Source organism: Symphalangus syndactylus, chromosome 19, assembly GCF_028878055.3.
Source record: "Symphalangus syndactylus isolate Jambi chromosome 19, NHGRI_mSymSyn1-v2.1_pri, whole genome shotgun sequence".
NCBI classification, from domain to species: domain Eukaryota; kingdom Metazoa; phylum Chordata; class Mammalia; order Primates; family Hylobatidae; genus Symphalangus; species Symphalangus syndactylus.
Window position 1 is genome coordinate 62703955 of NC_072434.2, and position 26667 is coordinate 62730621.

Here is a 26667-nt window from a genome sequence, read left to right on the forward strand (position 1 = left end):
CAGTGAAAAATGTTGAGTTGCCCGACATACATGTGCATTCCTACCAGAGGTCAGTAAGGTGACTTTCTTCCTACTTGTTTAAACTATCATACTGTAAACATATGTCCTTTTTGTAGTCTAAATTAGTATCAGATATTTTTTGCATTGTTGTGCTTTTTGTGGGTGATTATTCTGTTTAAAATAGCCCCTTGTATAGTGCTGAGAAATGCCGTCTAGTGCTCCTAAGTGTAAGAAGGGTGGGATGTGCCTTATAGAGAAAAGACTTGATAAGCTTTGTTCAGACATAAGTTATAGTGCTATTGGCCATGAGTTCGATGTTAGTAAGTCAACAATATATATTAATGTCTCTAAAGACAAACATAAACAAAACAAGGTTATCTATTGATCAGTTGCTGAAAATGTGACCAGAGGCTTGCAGGAACCTAACCCTGTCTTTCCCTTAGGAGCCATGATTCAGTATTCCCTAATTCAATGTTTTCAGCAAATGTATAGAACACAATTATGGCAAATAGTCAGAATCAACTATAATACAACTGAAAACTTTCCCCCCAAAAATGTTTACATTGATAGCTCAGTAAAAGATTCTTCCTCTGTCATTTCCTTCAAAGATACTACAACATTATATATGCAGTCATCATTCATCTGCTTAAGAAACCTTTTGTTGGCCTTCTGTTTAATGGGTTGCAGCTCCATGTGTTCTACTTTGCTCAGAAAATTAATCTCTCTTAAAAACAATCTGGCTTTCCAGTGTGAAAGTTTAAGGCAATTAAATTTCACTTCTTATTGCCAGATGTCATGGGTACTGTGTAAAGATGACTGTTTTGTGAGATTATGATTTTTAAAACTAGTTATTATAGTTATACATAATATAAACAGCATAAGCAACAACAACAACAACGGAAACTTAGCAAAGGAAATCAGAGAAATATCAGCACAAATTGGAACTCTTACCTTTCTTGCCCAAGTCAGAGATTTTATTGAAAAAAAAAATTACAGTGCTTAAAAATCCAAACAAGGACAATTCAGGCTTGAAAGAAGGAAAACCCGAAGGAGTCCACTGTCTTCAGTAAAATTTTAAATACAAAAAACATAGACCAGAAAAACAGCTTATGGCCTAATGCACTAGTTCCATGATAAACACACATATATAGTATGTCTCCATCAAGTGAAACTTAATCACCTTTTTACAATTTAGAGAGGGAAGGCAGCCTTTAGTATGGTTAAGCCATGTATCATCAATACCATGAAGCTAGCCTATCAGTTGTAATAGCTTCTATAAAATACCACAGTGAGATTGCAATAAGCCTAGAAAATGGGCTACAAATCCCAGCTATGCTCAAGCAAGCAGTGAACCAAAAATAAAAATAGGTAAAACTGAACCAAGAACTAGATAGCATTCATCTAGATTCATGATCGATAAGGCAAAGTTCATAGGCCAAGGTTCTAAAGTGACTTATTCAGATCTAAAAGACAGTCATTATACAAAATAAAACAAAAGCATTTATGTAATCCAGAAAAAAACATGAATTTTCACTCCAAAGACATAGCACAGAAAAGCTTACTTACAATTACCAACACCACACTATTGTACCTTTAAATATCACTTTAAATATGCAAAGGTAAAGAGACTCAAAGTTGCACTTTACCATTTTTAATCTCTCCAAATTAGACAAGCAATCTAAAAGGAGATGTCACACATTCCTGCTTAATGCATTTGCTGAAATCTTTCAGATTTTAAAAACTTTAGGTAAAAGCAATGGCAACTTGAAGTTTCTTTTCCAATCATATTTAAGTTAGCCATTAAATGCTGAATTAACAATTAATCCATACAATAATATAAAAATACACATATTAAATCACATTGTTTTTCATTATTGAAGCTTAATAAAAATATCATTTTAATATAACCATTTTGAAGAACTCAAATGGCTGAACTTATTATAGTGTCTAAATTATACCATCAATAGAAACATTACATTTTCCCCCCAGTTGGTGAAAATGAGCTCATGCAAGTATTTCTGACACTCACAGTGACACATATGGTCTGCCATTCTAAAGATGTACAAGCAGCTCTCACTTTTAAACATGACAATATGATTCAGAATCACACAGTATTTGTTAAAAATACCAGCTTTCACATGTTTCATTAAGCTCTAAACCAAAATAATAATTTTGATGTGTTTCAGGTATCAGACAAAGCAGATAATTTAAAAGGTAAATGATTATACTAGTGCAGACTAGTTATCACTGTGGCTAATTTAAAACGAGGATGATTTTTGCAGTACAATGAAAGCTATACTATAAAATACAATGAGTTTGCAATACAGAGATTACCCAAGCAGAAAGGAAGCTGAACAAAATACAAACTCCAGCAAAGATTATCAACCTTACCTACTACTCATCTTAGCCCTTGTTAAAATACCCTGAGTAAAATGCAAATATTTTAAATAATGCTGGTTATATAAGACTTCTCTAAAAATGAACCATAAATGTCAATGCATCATGATTTTTATTTACAACAGTCAGATATGTAAAAATTAATTCTTAATCAGTCACAATATAAACATTAAGGAATACTTGTCGATCTGGAAGTTTAAAATTTTCTAGCTTTGTTAGCATTTTGGCAAAGCAAGTATACATAAATGGATTTAATGTAAAAAAAAACCATAAAAGAGAAAAATATATAATATTTACAGTAGTTTCTATCCACCCTGGGCCATCCTAAATCCCTAGAAAGCCTCCCCAGTCAGGTTCACTTCTGACTAAAAGGAAGAATACCAGTCCTCCAGCAAAAAGAGCCCCATCTTTTCATCAAAGGGGCTCTCACTTCAATGATATTCCTCCAGGGAAGAGGACAGGAGCCAGGTTCCCTCGAATGTCATTCCCCAGATGTTCAAAACGTAACTAATTTATTAGCATTAGAAGATTTGGTTTATAGGGGAATCTCACTGGTCCAGTTTGTAGCCTACAAAAAAATGGATTATTTTTAAGTTTAACATTAGAATATGAATAAAGGATGAGGATGTGGCTTTTTATTCCATAGAAATGGAAACATTTCCAAACATGACAATTACACAAAAAAAGTATGCCTACCATTGAAGTTGGAGTCCCTCCAGATTTTTTAATATTCTTTGAAGACATTCCTTGAAGGCGACTGAGTCTAGCTTGGAAACCTGGAAAATCAAAGTACTCAATTTAGAAGTTTTCTATGATCACTGAAGCATAGAAGAAGAAGAGGATCCTATCAATAGAGAATGAAAAGTAAGTTGGTGGTGGCAGTGAATGCCACGAATATTATTTGGGAAAATGCAAAACTCACACTTAAAAAAACTGAAGCAATGCCTAGCAAAGTACTAAGGCAGTCTGCACTTAACTAACCAGTGTTCAATCACTAGAGTAATAAATAACCATTTTCCTTTTTCCGAATTAATATTCTTATCATTTCAACATTTTCTCAATGAGCCTAGCAAGAAAGCAAGTCAATTTTTCGAATAATTTGAAAGCATGATAAACGTAGTAGCTATATTAGTGGCCAATATGTTTCTTTATAGCATCTTGTGTTTACATTCTCTGATTTCCACTTTATCTTATCCTCCTTGAATGAATATTCCTAGACTGACCTTAAACCCATTATATCTACCAGGGAGCCAATGCTACTGACCTCTTCTGCTTGGGTGTGACATAAGGGGAAAAGAACCAGTTAAGATACTTTCAAAGACAGGATCTGGTAAATTTTTGTCTAGCTCAGTAGGATCTTCCTTTTCCCACCAGGGCACGACTCCAGTGATACCACATGCTCCACCTGATTCCTTTTCGTAGAACCAGTCACTCTGTTCATCATCACCTGTGCAAATACAAGAAACCCCCCCCCCCACCAAAGATTCAGTTTTATCATCCAGTTACACAGTCTTGTCAGGTAATAAAAATACAAGATGGCAGTTAAATTTGAATTTAAGATCAATGACTAACTTTTAATATAAGTATTATATACTTGCACTAAATTTTTGGTAGAAATATGTCTAAGTATTGCATGGGACATACCTGTACTAAAAAATTATGTGTTATTTACCTACAATTTAAATTTAATTGGGGAATCCTATGTTTTTTTTGACAACTGCATATATAATCTATAAGGAAAACTTTTTATTTTATACCACAGCTTCACTTAAGAAATGTTATCTTAAGACTGTAAGAACTGCCAGCAACAAAAACACAAGATATTATGTTTTAGAACCAATTTTAAAATGTGAAAAACAATAATAAACTGGTTAATCCTTTGGCAAAAACTATTAGAAAATCCATTTAAGTTACTACCCCTTCCACGTTAAGAAAAAACAAACCTTAATCTGCTCCCAGGAATTAAAAAGTATTAAAACTGTGGAACCCTTTCTTTGCAGCGGATATAGGTATATAATTAGCTTAATTTCATGATTTGTATGGAGTGTAAAAAGGGAAACAATCATGAACAGATGTGACTAAATGAAATTAATCCAATTAAGCTCATTAAGAAATAGTTTTGAAAAAGTTGATTTTAAATGAAAAGTGACAATGCCTTAGAGTTTATGAAGAAACTATATTAAATAATCGAGATGTTTTTGCCCAGCACTGTCCAGTAATTCTGACTTTTGGGAATAACCATGAGTGTAACCATGGAACAATAAATGGTCAATTGAAAATTCAGTTTGAAATGTGCCATAGGTGAGAATCAGTATTTTGTTTTTTGAAGAAAAAGTAGTTATGAAGAGACAAAAACACAGAAGACAGATGGCTTTTAAAAGAAAGAGACACAGGCCAGGCATGGTGGCTCATGTGTGTAATCCCAGTGCTTTGAGAGGCCAAAGTGGGAGGATCATTTGAGGTCAGGAGTTCCAGACCAACCTGGGCAAGATAGCGAGACACTGTCTCTACAAAAAGATTAAAAATTAGCCAGGCATGGTGACATGCACCTGTAGTGCTAGCTACTCGGAAGTCTGAGGCAGGAGGATCCCTTGAGCCCAGCAGTTTGAGGTTACAGTGAGCTATGATCACACCACCAGCCCTCCAGCCTGGACCACAGGGCGAGACCTTGTGTTAAAAAAAAAAGAGAGAGAAAAGAAAAGAAAAACAGAAAGAAACAAACAGCATTTTGAAGATGATCTGAGATTCATTAAAGTCTCCTTCCCTTGATTATGAGAAGCCACCACTAATTCTGGTTTCTAAGAGGGTCGTAATTGTCATAAACTTTTTCCCTTTAGAGAAAGATATTTCTGATTTCTAAAATCTCTTACAACAGACATCTTTAAAGGAAAACTAAAAATACTCTTAAGCTTCAGTTGAAAATTATTTTATGAGAAACAGCTATGTTTCAACTAAGACGCAATGGAAAATTAAAGGCATTTCAAAAACTAGAGTCATCAGCTTGTTTCTATTGGGGAATCAATAAAAAAACTTTTTCAAAAAACACAATTAACAGCACTTAGATATCAGGACTTTTACTAAGCTTTACATTAAAATTACACAGATCAGGTTTAAGCATAAGAAAAAACAGGGCCTCACTTGAAGCTGACTACCATATATCTGAATTCCAACACTATTACAGAAAAACAGTTATTTTATTTTTGATGTAATACACAACTTTATTCTTCAATAGGGAAATCAAATAGTCATTGATTAAGAACTTGTTCTGAAATCAGACAGACCAATTAGAATTCTAGTGTCTGTAACATCAGGAAAGTTACTTCAACTCTATTAGAGTCAGTTTCTTCATTTTAAAAACTTGGGAATCTCAAAGGGATTTTAAGAATTAATTAAAAACTTAAATGCAAGAAAAACACTTGGCAATATGAAACATAGTAAGTTCACAATAAGTGCTAGCGTATCATTCTAGGCCTTTCCATACTTATCAAAGATTGATAGGCTTGTCAAAGTTATTTTTTTACTTTTTTTCATTTCATTTTATTTCATTACCAATATCAGCATTTATAATACAATCCTGAGTAAAGATCTGTATTTTAAGGAGAATTTAAGTATATTATCAAGGTGGTTACCCTTGCATTTAGCCCCAGCATTCTAACATATTTCAGCAAAGTATCAACTTTAAAGTCCATGGTCTTTCAAATAGTTATGCACCTATTCATTTAGGACAAATAGTTTACAAGTAGGCAAAAAAGAATGATCACTTATGTTTTTTGTACTGCCAAAAGGATGAACAGACTAAGAAAAAAAGTGTAGGAGGCTACTACTTTGTCCTGTTCTTATAATATCATTAACTAAATTTATAATTTAAAATTTATATTAGTGTTTTTCACTTCGAACTTACTGTCTTCCTCTAATGTATTCTTAAGAAAGGAAGAACACATTTGTGATAGGTATCTGTAGGTATGATTTGTATGGAGTGTAAAAGGGAAACAATCATGAGCAGGTGTGACTAAATGAAATTAATCCTATTAAGGATTAATCCTGCCCCTTTATTAAGATTTTTTTAAATTTTTCATAGCTTCAAAATACTGCCATGTTAAAGACTGAAGCTTCTGGAAGTTTCAAAGATGGAAAACATACAAGTTGCAAGACATTTCTGTTTAATGGTTTACAATATTGAATTCATAAAAATCATCTAATTACTTACAAACTGGATAGAATGAATAAACGTCACAGCTCAATAAAAATGACAAATGACTTGGAAATCCACCTTTATGAATGCTTAAACAGTTTTAAGTACATTTGGAATTAGAGAATGAGAACTAGTTTCTTTCAAACTTGCTAAAAGAAAATCAAAAAGGTACACAGAGCTTTCTCAAACAAGATAATCCTTCCTTAATATTATTAGCTCCACATACTAGCTTTTGGAGATAATCAATTACTTAGGTCATGAAGACAGGACACCCTCCATAGCATATAAAAAACCAGCTACGATACTAAATCCTAGTTCACTAAGTAATATGTGTAAGGCAAATGGATTGCAGTCATCAACTTATGAAATAACCAGTAATAAGCTCCACTTTTAAATGAAGAAGTTTTTCCAAAGAGAGAAAAAAAATATCATTTCAGTACCTTGTCTTCCCTCATCATTGGTAAACAATCCAGCATCAGTGCTGCTGAGACTGCTGGAATCACTGTAATAAGGAAAAAGAAAGAAACAGATCAAAAGAACAATTGATCTCTTAGTCGTAAAATTTTAAAGAGACATGGCAGCTCAGAGATGGAACTTAAGCCTGACAAAGATCTGAAAGAAAATAAGATGATTTTTTTTAAATCAAACTGCTAATATCCTGGTTCCATTCACTACAGAGCATATTATTTTTGGCACATAAAACCACAGGAATCTAATGGGACCCTGACAGTAAGCCAGATGTGACTGCAACGAGATGCTGACACAATTGATACATTTTATTATGTGCTTTCATCAAATGCTCACCGCTCCTTTCTTATGCCATGCAATTCAGCTTGAGCCTGGAACACCACTGCTCAATAAAATGGGAAAAGCCTCAATCAAAAGCAGGCTAAGCCTTTCTTCAGCACATGAAATACAAGGGACTAGGATGAGATTACTTTTCATAACCACATTTGCAAATATTCTGGAGAAGACATTACTTAAGAATTCACAACAACTCTATTAGTTTGCAAGGAAGAAAAAAGTTTAAAACGGTGATAATCCATTATATCGAAGTTAAGGTCACTTTTAAGCAAAAAAAAAGATTACAAATATTAAGGAGGGAGTGTACAAAAATAACACAGGTTCTCATTGCTCCCACAGAAGCTCCAGAGTCAAATCTAACACACAAATAAAACAAATAGCAGACATTTGAATAACATAAACAAACTGTTACTATTCTAATAGAAGTAATGCTTATATGATAGTCTAGTTTAAAATACCAGGAGAACAGGGTCATATAATGAGAGGCTTAGCTTTTAAAGAAAATTTAGTGATGTTCTTTAAAAATTCTCATGTATTTTATTTTTACTGTAATTCTTAATTTTAACCAATCAGGGAATCATCCCTTTTTTTAATTAAAATACTTTTTCCATTAATATGTAGAATTCCATAATCTTATTTTTCAATAAGGCATCCTAACTTGTTTTAAAATATTTAAATTGAGAAGTTTAGGATTAAAATTATAGATGAGATCTAAATTCACATACATTTTCTGAATATAATGTTTCTGTTCGATTTCTTAAAAAATAAATATTAATGAAGAATATAGGAATTTCTTAAGAGGCACATTCTTCCAAGGAGTTCTGAATTTGGACCTCTCTCTAGCTTTCTTCCAAAATTAAGTGCATGTATGAAGCTCCCTATATTGTACAATTGGTAATGAAAAAATATTTTCTAAGAGCATCACAACCATATTTTCTTATTTACAATATATATGCTCGTCTATGCACCATAATGTGAGAGTATTAAAATCACCTCGGAAACTATTTTTCTGACATTTCGCTGTCTAAACTACTATTGATACTTTCCTCTTTCCTGTGTGCCCCCCATTAACACAACTCAAATGAAGGGTCTCATATACACCTCAGGTCACAGTGCCTTTTCTGAAACGCTTGAGGCAAAATGTATTTAAAATTTTGAATTATTCAAATTTTAGCAAGGTATATTCTAAACTGCCTCAGAGGAGTCTGGGATAGTATGCCATAAAATAGATTAACATATTTTTTCAATTAAATGAATGAATATCCACATTAAGTACAGGTCAAATTAAATTTGGCCACAAATGAATTAGGTTTTCATAGCTTTTCAGAGTTCAGATTTGGAGACAAAGCATTATGAATTGATGTGCTGTTTTTTTCTAGACCATGATCTTCTAATCTGAATTCAGATTTACCCCTCTCTAATCTATTCTACATACAGCCAGGTTCATCTTTTCAAAATAAAACAAGTTGACTAAAAGTAATGTGATATTCTGAAATCAAAAAAGGACATTAAATAACAGCAAAGGAAATTCTAATAAACTATGAACTTTACTTACAAATATATCAATTTTGTTTCATTAATTGTGAGAGATTAACCATAGTAATGTACAATATTAACAACAGGAGAAAGTGGATTTGGGATATATGGGAATGTGATATACATGAACTCTCTGAACTAACTTTACAACTTTTCTGTAAATTTACATCTATTCCAAAGAAAGCAGTTGATAAACTATGCACACACACATACACACACGTGTACATTATAGAACAGTCTTCTATTTAAAAATTTAAAATTACTTCAACACTTGTTGAATTAAATTTAGATTTCAAGACTTTCTATGGATGGGCCTCCATCTAAATTCTTCTTATTCCATCTCTGGTCCTTTTGTTTATGTTCTTTTCCCAGTGGTATGCCTATCTCCACTCTCTTCCCTCTCCACCTGTCCAAGCTTTTGAAGATATAAGGAAATCAGAATTCCCTCTCTTCCAGCTCTGAGTCCTTAATGATCCTTGTCCTACTTTGAGGTATGTTGGCATGTATGTATACAACATGTTTCTTTATTTACATTTCACCTCATTGGTATCTAGAGTTGTTCCGTGTACATTATGTACGTGTTTCTATGTTCAATAAATCAGAACAAGAACTTAAATAGAAGCAAGCCTTTTATTTTCAGCAGCTGACAGTCATTACGGCTTATCTCCAAGGACACCCTTTCCTTGGAGATTCACCTTTTTAGAGTGAATTTTGTAACACAGTATTTGGATGAGAATATATTCCACATATGCTGAACAAATATATGTACACTAATATCAATCACTTGCCCCAATTTGTTCAATTCCCATATTTTCTGTCAAGTCCTCTTTCTCATTCACCCTCCCAAACAGTCAACCTCCCATCGATTCTAACTCTTAAAATTGGTCTCAAATACTTAGTTCTCTCTGCTTCACCTCCCACTTAAGCATGGACTGGAGGTCAAAGATAAAATACAGCTGTAAAGATCACACTATCTTGAAAAAATGTAAATCAACTTGAGTTTCTTCACTGTTAAAAATTCTTCACTGGGCGGGGCGCGGTGGCGGGCGGATCACCAGGTCAGGAGATCGAGACCACGGTGAAACCCCGTCTCTACTAAAAATGCAAAAAATTAGCCGGGCGTGGTGGCGGGCGCCTGTAGTCCCAGCTACTCGGAGAGGCTGAGGCAGGAGAATGGCGTGAACCTGGGAGGCGGAGCTTGCAGTGAGCCGAGATTGCGCCACTGCACTCCAGCCTGGGCGACAGAGCGAGACTCCATCTCAAAAAAAAAAAAAAAATTCTTCACTGATCCCACTGACTATAAGATGATAAAATCCAAACTATTTACCATAGCACATAGACCTCTGAGAAATGCTTTTTTGCTGTAATTCTGATCCCATTTTATTTCTGGTAAAAACAAAGTATGTATTTTCATTTCACAATTCATGCCTTTGCACAAGCTGCTCCCTCTCTACCTATGAATGCCATTTCCCTCTCTTCTCTTGACTTCCTCAATTCCTGAACAAGTCTTACTACTTGCTTTAAAGCACAGTTCCCTTAGGAAGTCTTCCCTCACTAATATTTTCCACTCAGCACATTTCATTTTCATCATTTGCTTGCCTGGCTATTCCAGACTATGCAGCTGTTGAGAACAGAGTCTCCATTACTAGTCCAGGTGCCACCAGTGAAGAGTAAATTGTAGTTAATCATCAAATGTTTGTTAAATCTGACACACACACACACATGCGCACACACACACACACCCCACACAGTGAAGTTTCTCTTATTTATAAATCAACCCCAAGGAAATATAAAGCTTTTTGTAGTAGGAAAGCTTTGGAAGTAGTCTTGAAAACACTTATACTTGTTACCAAAATACCTTAAATATTTAGCAATCTTTGCACAGAAAGAATTTGCACCTAACTTTTAAGTGACAACAGAAAATAGTTTATAAATAAGTTTCAAGTCAGAGAAAATATATTTTTTAACATTTATTCAAGAGTAAAAACATACTCTGAAAACATGTACCTGGGCTGTTTGTGGACTGCTAGGTAGGCTGTTCATGCCTAGTAGATACTCAAATACTTTTTACAATGAAAAGAAATGAAAAATGGGAGTTTGATCTCATTTCCATTACCAGTTACATGTCCTATAAAAAATCAGATCAATAAAAGCCAGAAATAAAAAAAGGGGGGGAGCTTGCACAATGAATCCAAAAAGCAGGTAATCTAACTGTGAATAATCCAGAATTGAGTATGTTACATCAGCTGCCACATACTCTCCCTCCCGGTAATTGAGTCAATTACTTTCAAGTAAGGTTGAATGGTCTTAAGTCACAATGGCCTAATACAAGTGACACTTATTTCCATATAAGAATGACAATTTTCTTGCAAGAAAAACAGATACCATAAACTTTTCAAAGCCCTCTGGAAACTTTTTTTTTTTTTTTGAGATAGAGTCTTGCTCTGTCGCAGTGGCACGATCTTGGGTCTCTGTAATCTCCGCCTCCCAGGTTCAAGCAATTCTCCTGCCTCAGCCTCTTGAGTAGCTGGGACTCGGCACACATCACCACACTCGGCTAATTTTTGTATTTTTAGTAGAGACGGGGTTTCACCATATTGGTCTGGCTGGTCTCAAACTCCTGACCTCAGGTGATCCACCAGCCTCAGCCTACCAAAGTGCATGCTCAGCCACATTTTTGTAATTAAGTAATTTTTACTTCTTTAGAAAAATTATATGACTAGCACACCATGTCTAATAAAATGATAATTCTATAAACTTTTACCAGGTCCCACTCACATTTACAAGCAAAAAAAAAAAAACCAAAAAGCAAAATAAAAAATAAAAACTAAGTAAAAGATTGGTAGCTGACCACAATTCACATGATTAAAATGATCCCAGCCCTTGGGAGGCCAAGGCGGGTGGATCACTTGAGGTCAAGGGTTCAAGACCAGCCTGGCCAACATGGTGAAACCCCGTCTCTACTAAAAATACAAAAAAAATTAGCCAGGCATGGTGGTGCACACAGGTAATCCCAGCTACTCCAGAGGCTGAGGCAGGAGAATCACCTGAACCCAGGAAGTGGAGGTTGCAATGAGCTGAGATCACACCCTTGCACTCCAGCCTGGGAAACAGAGTGAGTCTCTATCTCAAAAAAAAAAAATATATATATATATATATCTATATATATACCAGCCCTATAAATTAAAAATCAAATACTCTTTCTCAGGCCATATTTACAGACTTTTTTTCTGGCTCATAGTTCAGCATTCGGTTTTGCAGACCCATGCCTAAAAGGATAAAGTGTTAATGCATTCTCATTTCTTGCAAGTAGCATCACTTCATCATTTCAGTATAAAAGAAAAACGATCACTTACCTTTTGATGCTGTCAAAATAGTACTTAACAATTATCATTATAGTATACCTGCTTCCTAGAATAGACAGATTAGATTTACTGCCACGGGACCATTGTTTTTCCTATTTTTCTAATGACAAAACCAGGTGTTTCTAGACTATAAATTGGGTTTTAAAATTCATAAGTGATCAGAATTCCTAGGAAGCTCCAGATTTTTTATGTCAAGCCACATACATGTTGAAGTGGTATAAACTTTTGATGTTCAAGAATCAGAATAGATTAATGAATTGTGACACTCTAAAAAGTACCAAAAGCTAAAGGTCTATAACTAAACATATAAATAATTATATATCCAATTCTGAGTTACAAACGTGCTGTTATTCAAAAGCACATTCTTTTCCACTGAAAATCCATTTCCTTTTCTCCTTGTAGCTGAAAATTGAGTCATTATAATACAATCAAAAGACTGTGTAAATCAAATAAGCAACTTTGTGCTAAACATCAAAAATTATAAGGAAATATAACCATAGTTAAACAGTGATATCACTATCATTATTACAATTTATAATTATTTTAAAATAGAATTAACTAAAATATAAAACATTCAACCACAAACACTGGAGATAAATATTTTTATATTTAGAGAATATAAAAGTCACCTTTCACTCATGAGCTCATCTGAGACTTTTTGCTCTTCACATTCCATTTTGTCCTTATTGGTCTGGTTCGTTTCCTCACTTTCTAAAACTACTCCTTCATCTTGGATTTTTGGTCCTTGTCTGATTATTTTCAACTTTCTTTTTTTGACTTTGTTCTTGGTAAATTCTTGATACTGGTAGGCTCTATCACTGTCCATGTCCTGATCTCTACAACCCTCAGGTGGCTGCATCATTGTCCGTTTGTTAGAGATGTCCTGTGGCAGATCTACTGCCATGCGTTTTACCTTTCTCCTCCTGCGCAGAGTTCTATTCCCAACATTGTCCACAGCAAAATCAGGCTCATGCCATAGAGGTCTTTTCCCTCGAACATTATTATTTAAGTTTGATGATGGCCTGCGCTTTGCTACTAACATTTGGTCATCCGAGTCACTGTGATCTTTTTTATTATTATTGTGATTCTCTCTATAGTCCTTGCTTGGTTCTTCTAAACTAGAATCAGAGCCTTCGCTTAAGCAGTGACCAGTCTCCCACGGGTGATGCACATTATACGACCTCCGTTTTCTCCCTCTCCTTTTCCTTGCCTGGCGTTTCAGAGGGCAAGATATACTTCGAGAATGGTCTCCTGTTTCAGCAAATCCACCTCGAGCTTGCTCTGAGCTCTCTTCCAATGCTGAGACAAGGTCATGAACCAGCTCCTCCATGGTTCTGCTGAAATGCCTTCATTTTTTAGAGAAAGAAAAAAGAAAATAGTCAGTCTTAACCACAGTAACCTCATTTTCTATAACAGACAATTCATTCTAAATTCAACAAAAATTAATAATGATTACAAAATGTTTCAAATCTAATTTTCCTATCCAAGATATTACAGTTTTAAATATTGATTCATTTTAGGCCTCTTCTTATATAAGTTCTTTTATTAAACACAGGAATTACTTCCAAGATAGAATAAGCTTATGAGCAATGAAAGATCCCAGTATTTTTATATTTTTCTGTATAATTATGGAAAAGTTCTGTTTAAATCCCTATCCACTGGCCCACTCCTACCCCTTTTCTAGAGCCAGTTTTCCTACAGCAGATACAGAAAGAACTTTCTCAGTCCCCTCTTCGCCCACTAATCTCTAAGTAAAAAAAGAAGCATGAAATCTTCTATTCACCACATGCTCTAACCAGTCACTGTCATATAAGAGGCAGTTAGAAAGACAGACAGGTAGTTTCAGGATTAGTAATATACGTGAAAGTTTAACCAACATCATGCATTTATTTAGGCCACACTAATCTCTTAACCCAGTGAAGCAGAAACTACATTCGCATTCAAATTGGAGCCTTACGGGTTTAAAAGGGCCCATCATTACTTCATTCTGAAGCAATCTCTTAGGCTTTCCTTTTTTAAGAGCATTAAACTATATTACCAGTATGAAAATTATCCAGTAGTCAGCAAGGATAAGCATCAGCATTCTTTGGGAATTTTTATAGATCATACTTGTCCTTTTAAAACCCAATTCCCAAAGATTTTAAATTAGTTGGTGTGACATACAGCCAAGGTATCTGGTTTTATTTTTTAAACATCACAGGTAATTCAGATTTGCACTCTTCTTATGAAGGCCACAGGCAATCATTTCTCAAATCGAGATCTAGAGGCACCTAGGGATTGAAATATTCTCAACAGTCATACAGAGCTTCTAGAGCCTACAGCAGGAGTAGGCACACTTTTATGTAACTGGCCTGCTAGTAAATATTCTAGGCTTTGCAGGCCATTGGGTCTCCCAAAACTACTCAACCTGCCACTATAATGCAAAAATAGCCACAAGCAATACATAAATAAATGGGTATGGCTGTGTTCTAATAAAGTTTTATTTATAGAATCAGGTTATAGCTGGTTATAGTTTGCTGACCCATGGTCTATATAGTCTCTACAGTCATGTATAGTCTCCAACAGTCAATAATTTCAGGCTTTTGCAAGTTCCTTATAACAGCTTTCAACCTTTATCTTTTCATTTTAATAACCTAAAAACAACACACATTGTGATTCAACTGGATTTACCATTTATAATGTGATGCATACAAACAGCTTCTTACGTTTGCACATTTACTATTTCCCAGGCTCATTTCTAAGTGCTTTAAATGTATTATTTCATTTCATTCTCACACAATAACCCTATGAGGTGGGAGATGAAATACACAAAGGCCAAAAGATCTCTGTCACAATGTGATGCATCTAAGTAGTGGAGACAAGATTCAAACTCCAGCAATCAGGTTCCAGAGCTCCAATGTTGACCAAACTACAGCCAAGATCAGCTACACAATCCCAGTAGCCAGTTTGTATTTTCGTTTATGATTAATTTAGCACCAGGTAGTATTACTGTAATCCTCAAGACAGATTTAATATACATCTATGTAAAACCCAAATGACTCATAGGTAGTAGCTATTATATGGTTTTGAATAGAAAAAAAGAGGTGAAAGACCTGAATCAACACAAGGGACAGGGTGGTATAGCTGGTGAAAGTAAACTGAGCTCAAAGAACCAACCCTGTACTGGTTAGTAAAATGTACACTGTGGGCAACTAAGTAGCATGGCATTGCAGTTTGGTTAATGTGAATTTGTATTTTCTAGATTTATTTCCATGGGCATTCTGAATGTATTTAATATACACAAAAAATCTAATGCATACAGCTTTTTTTAAAATGTGGTGATTCAAATATCTATTTTAAATAAACTCTTGAGGGCCACTGAGATTTGATTTTTCCTTTCTAAGGGTACTGTATACAACTCAGGGTTTTTTTGTTTGTTTGTTTGAGACGGAGTCTCGCTCTGTTACCCAGGCTGAAGTACAGTGGCATGATCTAGGCTCACTGCAACTTCTTTTTTTTTTTTTTGAGACGGAGTCTCGCTCTGTCGCCCAGGCTGGAGTGCAGTGGCGCAATCTCGGCTCACTGCAAGCTCCGCCTCCCGGGTTCACGCCATTCTCCTGCCTCAGCCTCTCCGAGTAGCTGGGACTACAGGCGCCCGCCACCACGCCCGGCTAATTTTTTTGTATTTTTAGTAGAGACGGGGTTTCACCGTGGTCTCGATCTCCTGACCTCGTGATCCGCCCGCCTCGGCCTCCCAAAGTGCTGGGATTACAAGCGTGAGCCACCGCGCCCGGCGGCTCACTGCAACTTCTGCCTCCCGGGTTCAAGTAATTCTCCTGCCTTAACCTCCTGAACAGCTGGGATTACAGGTGCATACCACCATGCCTGGCTAATTTTTGTATTTTTTAAGTAGAGACAGGGTTTCACTGTGTTGGCCAGGCTGATCTCAAACTCCTGACTTCAAGTGATCCACCCGCCACACTTCTCAGTGCTGGAATTATAGGCGTGAGCCACCATGCCCAGCCCCACAAATCAGGATTTAGAACATTGAATTTGATTACAAGAACTATGTATCACATAGGAATTAGCATTAAGCCAAACAAAACAGAGGCTACAACTTTGACTACATTGATAAGCCAAATGAATCTTTTTTCTATTATTTGTATGTTATCAAATACCCTTTTCCCTTAAAACAATGAATATTTTGTTCTTTTCCTGTGACATTATTTCATTAAAAGAAATATAGTCTGAAAGACCCATTGTCTCTGAATATAATATTGCACCTTAAAAAACATTCATTTGAAAAAAATACACTTTAACATGTATTAAAATCAATATCCTCTCTCTCTATTATCTGGTTCTGGAGTAACTTACTCTTGGAAGACAGAGTTTTCTTATCAATGGGTGAATGGCCAGTTCAAAATAATGAAACATGAAATTAACTCGATGTATGAATATAATATCTAATTAAAGTCAGTTTAGTTTGGATACTACAATTTAGTGCTTTACTGCAGCACAGAAAATTTATAGTACTAACATTAGAAAAAGGTTAACACATCTGATTCAATCCATTGAAATCTGATACTCTTCAATTAATTTTGTTTAAAAAGTATTGCTGTAACCAATAGAGTTTAATAAAATATAACTGCTAGTGTTACTAAGAATGAAATTTCTTAGTAATAGAAATTTCATTCTTAGTAATACTAGCAGTTATATATGCAAACTTTCCCTAGAATCTCATGAAAACTGTGTCAGCCTTATTTGACTTTATGTTGCTTCTCTCAAGAGAAAATAAAACATATTTTTAGGCTGGGGGTGGTGGCTCACACCTGTAATCCCAGCACTTTGGGAGGCTGGGGCAGGCAGATCCCCTGAGGTCAGGAGTTTGAGACCAGCCTGGCCAGCATGGTGAAACCCCATCCCTACTAAGAATACAAAAATTAGGCTGGTGTGCTGGTGAGCGCCTGTAATCCTAGTGACTCGGGAGGCTGAGGCAGGAGAATCGCTTGAACCCAGGAGGCAGAGGTTGCAGTGAGCTGAGATCGCACCATTGCACTCCAGCCTGGGCGAAAAGAGCAAAACTCCATCTCAAAAAATAAAAGAAAAAACAAACAAACAAAAAACATGTTTTAAAAAACACTGTAATTAGAAGAATCCAACTTATTCCATGATGTCACTCAAATGTGAATCAACTACATATTACTTTTAAAAGCTTTTTTGAAAAAAATCCTATAAAGACACAGAAAAAACACAGACTTAACAAGTCCTACTCAGTTCAAATTATCTTTTTCCCCTTCAGTTTCAAATAACTACACTCTTCTCCAAGTCAATACCAACCAAAACCCATGCTAATGAGCCAGTAATATTATAGTCAGTTAACGTCAAGCTGCTTCACTAACATCCCTCAGTTAAAACTGGCATCGGCAGGGCACAGTGTCTCACGCCTGTAATCCCAGCACTTTGGGAGGCTGAGGCAGCAGGATCACTTGAGACCAGGAGCTCAAGACCAGCTTGGCCAACAAGCTGAAACCCCGTTTCTACTAAATATACAAAAATTAGCCATGCACGGTGGCAGATGCCTGTAATCTCAGCTACTCAGGAGGCTGAGGCAGGAGAATCACTTGAACCAGGAGGCGGAGGCTGTGGTGAGCCAAGATCATGCCACTGTACTCCAGCCTGGGAGGCAGAGAGACTCGTCTCCTACTGGCCCGTCAAAAACAAAGTGATCCTAAGAGACAATCACATGACCAATAGCTCTTTTATTTCCTTTGCCTTGGCAGTTTACACTGATGCATCAGAAGACCAATGTATTAAAACACTTTATCCTAGAGATAGTTTCTTAAATAAGAATTTCCTATTAAAGGGGAAACCTGGAAATATAGCACTTTTCTATACAAATCTGTACTTATTGAACAACCAATTTTAAAGTTTGAATTATACTAAATTCAGTGAATGTACCACTTAACTAATTTGAGATTTTTATATTCATAATTGTAAGAGCCATTTTTCTTCATTTAGAACTCATTTGGAAATGAAATCTTCTGGGAACAGTTAATATTGGGTAATGTCTAAGATAACAATAGTTCATCAATAGTTTTATTTAAATAGTCCGAATGAACAGAATACCCCAAAACAAAATTATGGCCCCAACATCTATATAAAGTTGGATTTTATGAAAGGAAATGACTTGGGCAGATGAGTACTTTGTTTTTTCGGGTGGTATTGGATTATGCTGAGCAATATAAAATGTATGATCAATCCAAGATTTGATATGCAAGCTTTATTTAAAAATGTTAGGCCAAAGGTCAAGTTTGTTTCACATCCTCTACCAAATACCCAGTAAATGAGTGAACTATTATCCTTGGGTTCCTTATCTGCAGGCTCTAATAAATTCAGAAATAAGCCCTCCTAAAAGTGGATGTTTAAGAATAAGACCAATTAATGTAGAAAATATAAAGTTTAGTGTTTTTCTTTCAAATATTTCTGGTTGAAGGAAGAAGAATCAGGAAGATGCTTTAGTCCTAATTTATTGCTTAATCTACCCTAAGAACTGGGAGTTGATTGATGGCCCATGAGCTCTTAAATGTCAGTTAGCAATATATTAATATAAGTGGGAATAGCGAGAGTGAAGAAAGCCCCAAAAACAGATTCCCTGAGAAATAAACAGTCAACTATTTTTACAATGACTATTACTTTTTGAAGCCTCTGTTACCAATAATTGCTATTTCTAATAGTGAAAAATACAGTATATATATAGAAAAGTTAGTCAGGGAATAATTTCCTTGCCTAGATGCTGATAAAAACTGTGTAACAAGAGGATATGCATGTGTGTCTACTAAATAAACCCAAGTTCATATTAAAAACAAAAACTGGCTGGAAGCAGTGATCGTGCCTGTAATCCCAGCATTCTGGGAGGCCGAAGTGGGTGGATCACCTGAGGTCAGGCATTCAAGACCAGCCTGGTCAACATGGCAAAACTCCGTCTCTACTAAAAAATACAAAAATTAGCTGGGCGTGGTGGTGCACACCTGTAATCCCAGCTACCCGGGAGGCTGAGGCAGGAGAATTGCTCCAACCCAGGAGGCAGAGTTTGCAGTGAGTCAAGATCATGCCACTGCACTCCAGTTTGGATGACAGAGAGAGACTCCGTCTCAAAAAAAAACCTTCCGGATAGAACTCAAGGATAATTGATTATAGCTATTAGGTATCTAGTTAAGGAAGAGGAAAGTAAATATTGTTTATCACCTAGTACTGGGTAAAACTCTCATCTTTACTTCTCTAAAACATGGATTATCAGTTCTACAAAGTTAAGTAATTTTGGGAATGCAGTGCTAAAAGTAAGTTACCTGGTGTTAAGTACATCTGCTTAATTGGCTTACAAAAATGTAAGGGAATAAATAATCATTAATGTATTAGTTTCTGTATGAATAAAAATTCAGTGTGTACAAAAACACTGTACTAACACACAGTACATAGTCAAGGACTACGCTGCTGAATGTTATAAACTACTCACAAACTTAATACAAAGATAGTCTTGGACTTATACACCTCCATTATCACATTAGCTTTTATTTAAGATAGAAAAGGTTGGTTGGTCCTAAAAGTATGCAGCAAACAGCTGAACCAAGCAGATTAAAAGTAATGCATAATAGTGTAGACTATGAAAATGAGTGACTAAACATGCAAATGGTGAGCCTTCAAGATGCCACATCAAGGCTAAATGACTAATGACTTTATGACTAATTTAACACCATATGATCCATAAGAATTATCTTAAGATTTCTGCTGCTTATGGGAATTTATATATTTCCCTCCTCAATGGGAATATTATTCATCAAATAAGTCCTTATCTCAACCTAGAAATCTATTAAGAGACTAAATGTCTTCAATGTTCTCCTTTTATATATATGTGAGGGAGTGGGCAGGCATTATCTTAGGAAAATTATCAATAACCCTAACACTAAATGTTGACACTTAACGCTAGTTTAGAAATTCCTTGACTTACCTATTTAAATTATTAATCAAAAGTAAATTTTTTCTCTCTTTTTGAAAAAGGATAGGGAAGAATTATCTTACTCTGAAACATGTAAATGATTAATTACAACTTTACATTAATATTAGGCAATAAATAGGAAACACCATTCTCTAGGGGAAAAAAAAAGGCTGGTAGAAAACTACAGAGAACATGAGCTTAGAAATCAAGGCTATGAATTTGGTAGCTAATTCCAGTTATATTCATTAGCTATAGGACTTTGGACAAATTACCTATCTTCTGATTCTGTTTATTCATCATAAAAATCTGCATAATTTCTACCTTGAAAAGATTTTTCTGAGGATGAGTGGGTACTTAATGTTCAAAATAAGTTATTTCATGTTTCAACAACCTCTACCCACAAATAAGATAAACTGGTCACCAAAAGATCCCAAATGATTCTGCTTTTAAGGTATAACCATACTGGGAATTTTGAGAGTATTATAGTTAAAGGCTTTCAATCTTTCTGAGGTCATTAAGCATTCTGAATGTTGGGAAAAGGAAGGATAGCAGTCATATATAAATTGCTGCATACAATTTCAGTAAGTTCATGGACTCCTTGAAGACTCTATGGAGCTAAAAAAAAATTTTAAATCCCAAATTTAAAAAAATTAATGCTGTGTATCTGACCTATTTCCACCTTAAAAATATACATATGTAAATTTAAAAGATTAAATAATCCTTCCCAGTTAAAAGTGGAAAGGAAGCAAAAGCTCCACTAACTTGTATTCAATCACAGGTGCTCCTGGCAGCTTCTACTTTGTCACCTTTGTCAGCATAGGAACTTTCAGGAAGCTTTCTTTCCTCTTTACCATGGTTTGCTCAAAATCAAACCGTGAATGGCTTTAAGAAAAAAAAAGTCTAACCCTAGTTTCCAAATTAGTGATTTAATAAGGCAAGCTCATTTATTATTTAAATCTGAAGACCATGCTTCTGATTTTTTTGCTATTTCATTTAATGACTTCATGAGTCATTCAAACTTTTCCTTACATTCTAACTGCTTTCAAAATGTAAACTATTAAAAAAGCTGCCTATAGGAAATAGTCAGTTTAAAACAAAACAAAAAATTTAGAATCTAATAAGTAATTCATTCTAGCTCTTGTCAATATGCATATATTCAAATGCATTAGGCAAACAGTAGGTAGGAAATGAGTCTTATTTAATGTTTATATTAATATATAGTAACTGTTCAATAAACATTTACTGAACATATAACCTGAATTCCTATAACAGGAATGAGAATGAAGACAATTGAATATTAATTAGAAGTAGCATACTGTTTGACACATAACAGATTTTAAAAAATAATCTGCCAGATGAACAAACCAATGAATGACTAAATGACTGAACAAATAACAAAAGAAAACATAATGACTAAAACTTTTAGACAATCCATATTCCAAATTTTCTGCTACATTAACAAGCCAGACACTCTAGGCTTTTAGCTAAGTAAATATGAAGTTAAGGAAAAATAATCAAAGACAATGTAAAGGCTTCCAGCTTGACATAAATATGGATGCTAAGAAGCTATACCAAATTTAATGAATTACTTGAACAAAATCATACTGTTTATTGCTTTGATTCTTAACTGTTGAAACAAAAACCTGACTCAAATCTGCCAGTATGCAACTAAGTTCAAGACTAACAAATTCCAAAAAACAAGTAATTCAAAAAAATGCACACCTTTTACTATGCAGTTTTCCGGATTTCAATAAAATCAAAATACCAAATAGGAATGAAAATGCAGAAACAAAAGTCCAGAGTCAATATAGTTTATTTTAATGGCTTTTTTTTTTTAAGCAAAGCCACATAATAAAGTTAAAAAAAAAATAGAATACCGTAGTTGAATAAAGAAATTATCTGCATTTACCCATTTGGTGTCTAAAAATTGAAACAGCAACCTCCACACTGGAGAAGTTGAAAAAGTCAAGATGGGAGCTAAATAAGTCAGAAAATCCAGACTGGTTAACAAATTTGGGCATCTAACTGCTAGGTTACATATTCCTTGAGATATTATATCACATTCAGACACATAGGCAACATATAAAAGTGGTTAAGAATTTTGGGGGGATATACTGGAATCATCCTGCAAATATGATACTTAGGCCAGTTACTTAAACTATCTTTGCTTCTGTGTCACCTTATCTAAAATGCAAAGAATGATACACCTACCTCAAAAGATTTACATGAGATGACACATATTTGTAAAACCTGGCACCTAGTTAACTGCTTAGTAGCAGTATTCCCAGTGGGACTGGAATTTATTACTGGGATCAAACATACATGTTGTATAGTAAATATCTGTTCAATTAATGAAAAAGAAAATTCCATTAAGAAATCTGGAATGACTGGATAGTCATACAGATAGACTAGAAAATAAAGATCCAGTTTTCTGGAACATGTTCATTCTGACAAAACAGGAATGACTTTAGAATTTCATTCAAAAATACTAAGTGCTACCACTTTGTTATACTCTCGTGCCATAAGAAACGGTGAGTTGTATGACAAGAGAGCCTTTAAAGAGAATTGAAGGAGGTTTTTCTCAGTACCTAACCATGATTTGAAAGGTAGAAGAAGTAGAGAGAATCAATCACATTCTGATGTAGTCACCTACCTTACAAATCAATAGCACCCTAGGAAGAGCAGACCCATCTACATAGGACATTTTGTCTCCCTGACTTAACCAAGATAATGAACGGTGAAACATTAAGACAGGTATCCTTGAGAGGGAACTGTGGGGTGATAGACAAGTCCATTATCTTGCTTTGTGTGGTGTTTACATAAGTATATACAATTGCCAAAACTAATAAAATTAAGCATGTAAGAATTGTGCATTTCATTCTATGCTAGTTATACCATTAAAAACTGGTTCCTTTAAAAAGTGCTCCCTACTTTTCTCACTGGAAAATGTAATAATTTACAAATAATATAATCCAATCTATATCCACTAAAAAATTAACTACAGGATGATCTGATCCAACTAAAAATATTTTGGATAAGGTATTCTTTTAACTTTTCAGTGATAGGTGATGTAAAAGTAATTCTTTGAGATCACAGACTACTAGAATTCCTCATGTTCTAATTTTTGCAGAATCTAGGAATGAACACGCACCATTTAGCCACATTTCTTTCACCTGTTGGTCAAAACTTTATGTTTGAAGATTTTCAATGGGAAATTGCTTGTTTGTGTCACTGGTTGTCTTGTGTTATGTTTGGAGGAAAAGGGCTTGGGAGAAAAATAGGACAGATATTACAGAGTGTTCAACTAGAAATCCCAAAACCAGGATTCTAGCTCTGGGATTGAAATGTACAGGGCAACTTTGGACACGGCACTTGAATTTTCTGTGCTTGTGATATTCTGCTATCATAAAGCTGTAACAGGATAAAGTGTATTAATCTGTGGAAATACTTTGAAAAGTCAAAGCAATATATTATTCTAACGTGGCATTGGTGACATGATACCATAGACATAGTCAAGCCCCAGACTTAATCCTGACAGTTATAGGTTCTTGGAAAGCCCCCATACATATCTCACTTTAACTTGAATAGAATGCTTAAGAGGGTGCAAACACGTAGGTTACCCTCTCTCTTTAAAAAAGGGGGTGAGAGGGTGATGTGTTTTCCACGATTGAACTTCCAGAACTCTAGATTTCTGGAATTTGTCTTCCAAAAGACTTGGTATAATCTGGTAAATATTGAAAGAGGAGTGGGGAATAAGGCCCGGATTAAGATAAATTCTTCCTGTCCCTAGTGTTGTCAACAATCAATGAGGAGATGAATTGCTCCTGGAGTACGGGAAGCTTGACTTCTAAAATATTGTTAAACAAGCAATCAGCAAACATTTACTGTATTCTTTCACAAATCTTTGGCACACACCCAAGAGCTCCCTCAAACTGCGTGCATCCCAGGAATGAGTGAGAGCAAGGCCTAGATGTCTTCAGATCATCCATCACAGCTCCCTCCCGCCTCCATTCCAGGTCCAGCGGAGCGGCCTCGGGCAATCACACCCTTCCCTGACCTCCCCCTCCCCAGGGCCGCCAGCCTCACCAGCTGTTCCCGGCTGCTGGAGCTCCGATCGGTTGGCGCCCGGCGGCCCCGAACATTAACGACACCCAGGAGCCTGGCCTCGAGGCTCAGGCCCGTGAAGAGACTCCAACTACTACAGCACCGGCGACTTCCAAAGAGCAGTTCAGCATTTTGAGATGAGCTTCCGGAAGCCTACAGGAGGCGGAAACCGGATGCCCGGAGCAACCATTAGTTCTCCGCGTTTACTGCTTTCCCCTTCCTATAATCCCCTCTTCCTACTCGCAGTAGAGACAGAGACAAATAAATTAAACTTTTTGTGCTACACAGAAATTTCTTAATTCTCTTTTTAATGCTCTTAAAGTCAAAGCAGCATGAGAGAAAAGAGGAGTGAACAAAAAGTCGGACCCCGGGAGTGAGCTATGGTTTAGCCCAGTTACCATGGAGACCGGTAGTAACACCAGTTGTAAACCCAAGGCCAAGAGACCATGGCCACGTTAGCCCGGCTGCAAGCTAGGTCGTCGACTGTAGGACGTCAGTACTACTTTAGGAACAGGTAAGTCAGGAAGAGAAGGATCGCGTAAAGGGCAGGCGTGACTTTATACCATTTGTTCCTCAGCGGGAGTTTCCAATTAACGATTTCCCTAATTCATTAAGTAGTACCCAATTCTTCCCTTAATGGGCTGCAAACATAATTGGGAGTTTCTGTTACCATACAACGACATTCTAAATAGAGAGGGGCCGTAGATATTCAGTGTGAGATGATTTAAGGAAACTCCCAGCTAGATAAAATTGTAAAGTGCCTTTTTTCTTCGACATCACCACTCTGCAATTTGATGAAACCTATGTTCTCCGGGTTCAAGGTTCAATACTCTGACTGGAGGTCACCCTGACTCACTAGCCCAGTGACCTCAGATTGTTTCCCATCTACCTAGGGATTTGAGCCTCCGTTATTTTACAAACATCACTGAACTCAATTGTTCTATGACTCATTTACCTTTTTAAAATGAACGAACATATCGGCCGGGCGTGGTGGCTCACGCCTGTAATCCCAGCACTTTGGGAGGCCGAGGCGGGCGAATCACCTGAGGCCAGGAGTTCTAGACCAACCAGGCCAACATGGTGAAACCCCGTCTCTACTAAAAATACAAAAACTAGCCAGGCATGGTGGCACATGCCTGTCATCGCAGCTAGTCTGGAGGCTGAGGCAGGAGAATCGCTTGAACCTGGGAGGCAGAGGTTGCAGTGACCCGACATTGTACCACTGCACTCCAGCCTGGGTGACAAATTAAGACCCTGTTTCAAAAAATAAATAAATAAAATAAAATAAAATAAAATGAAAGTGTCTAAACCATTCTGACACGGTAACTAGTACCAATATATTAATTAATAGATAACGGGTAAGAAAACCACTAGCAGTCTTCTTCATCTCCCTACACCCAAACTTCTTGCCCAGGAAGAGTTTCATTTTAAAGAAGCATTGCCCCAGGAGTTTTTGTAACTTAAGAGAAACTGCAAAAAAGTGAATTAGACTGTTATGGAATACAGTGACATGACAGACCAATGGAAAATATGTCAATGAGATAGGGTCTTGCTGAGCTGTTTTTATTCTAACGTTTATCTCACCTACCACATCATTATTTCACAACGTACCTCTCTTACAGCACTGATCACAATTCAGTTTTACATTCTTTTATGAGATAATATCTATCTCCCCTCTTAAACTAGTAGCAGAGACAGTGTCTCTTATTTTGCTCACCAGTATTTTTGTCTCCAACGTTTATGATAGCTCCATACAAATAATAGTAACACAATAATTGTTGAAGACTCACATTAATGAATTTTTCAATAAATCACTAGCCCTGGTTTAAGTAAACATGCTAACAATAGCTAAACATAGAAATTATCTATTTATTTAGAGTATGTGGCAGGTGCTGTATTTATGACATATATAAATGAAATAAGTCCCATCCATCATGATGTTCACATCCTTGTATGGAATATAGGCTTTTAAAAAGTAATTACAATACTAGCTGGGCTCAGTGGCTCATTCCTGTAATCCGAGCACTTTGGGAGGCTGAGGCGGATGGATCACTTGAGGGCAGAAGTTCGAGACCAGCCTGGCCAACATGGCAAAACCCTGTCTCTACTAAAAATACAAAAATTAGCCAGGCATGGTGGCACATGCCTGTAGTCCCAGCTACTCTGGAGGCTGAGGCAAGAGAATCAGTTGAACCCGGGAGGCAGAGGTTGTAGTGAGCCGAGATCGCAATACTGCACTCCAGCCTGGGCGACAGAGCAAGACTCTGTCTCAAATAAATAAATAAATAAATAATAAC

At 35.9% G+C, this 26667-nt stretch overlaps 2 protein-coding genes across 15 annotated transcripts in view; one reads left to right on the forward strand and one right to left on the reverse strand.

Moving 5' to 3' along the window:
- Positions 1 to 24549, reverse strand: part of GPATCH2 (G-patch domain containing 2) — a 194270-nt gene extending 169721 nt beyond the window's left edge. For 4 of the 9 annotated variants that reach the window (XM_063613932.1, XM_055233681.2, XM_063613931.1 and 1 more), the window contains exons 1-5: positions 24353 to 24518; positions 12924 to 13640; positions 7030 to 7091; positions 3662 to 3844; positions 3094 to 3173 (exon numbers count right to left, since the gene is read on the reverse strand). In XM_063613932.1, the coding sequence (XP_063470002.1) occupies positions 3094 to 3173; positions 3662 to 3844; positions 7030 to 7091; positions 12924 to 13640; positions 24353 to 24408 (1098 nt within the window). In that variant the 5' untranslated portion in view covers positions 24409 to 24518. Of the gene's footprint in view, positions 1 to 952; positions 2966 to 3093; positions 3174 to 3661; positions 3845 to 7029; positions 7092 to 12923; positions 13641 to 24352 lie in introns of those variants that run through there. The other 5 variants (XM_055233680.2, XM_055233678.2, XM_055233675.2 and 2 more) reach the window with 3 other exon arrangements.
- Positions 24550 to 24768: 219 nt separating this feature from the next.
- The window catches only part of SPATA17 (spermatogenesis associated 17), a 236994-nt gene continuing 235095 nt past the window's right edge, over positions 24769 to 26667 (forward strand). For 5 of the 6 annotated variants that reach the window (XR_008649683.1, XM_055234603.1, XM_055234601.1 and 2 more), the window contains exon 1: positions 24769 to 24884. Coding sequence is in view for 4 of the 6 variants with exons in the window: in XM_055234603.1 (XP_055090578.1) it covers positions 24817 to 24884 (68 nt within the window). In the remaining 2 variants the exon portion in view is untranslated. The remainder of the gene's footprint in view (positions 24885 to 26667) is intronic. The other variant, XM_063613934.1, reaches the window with a different exon arrangement.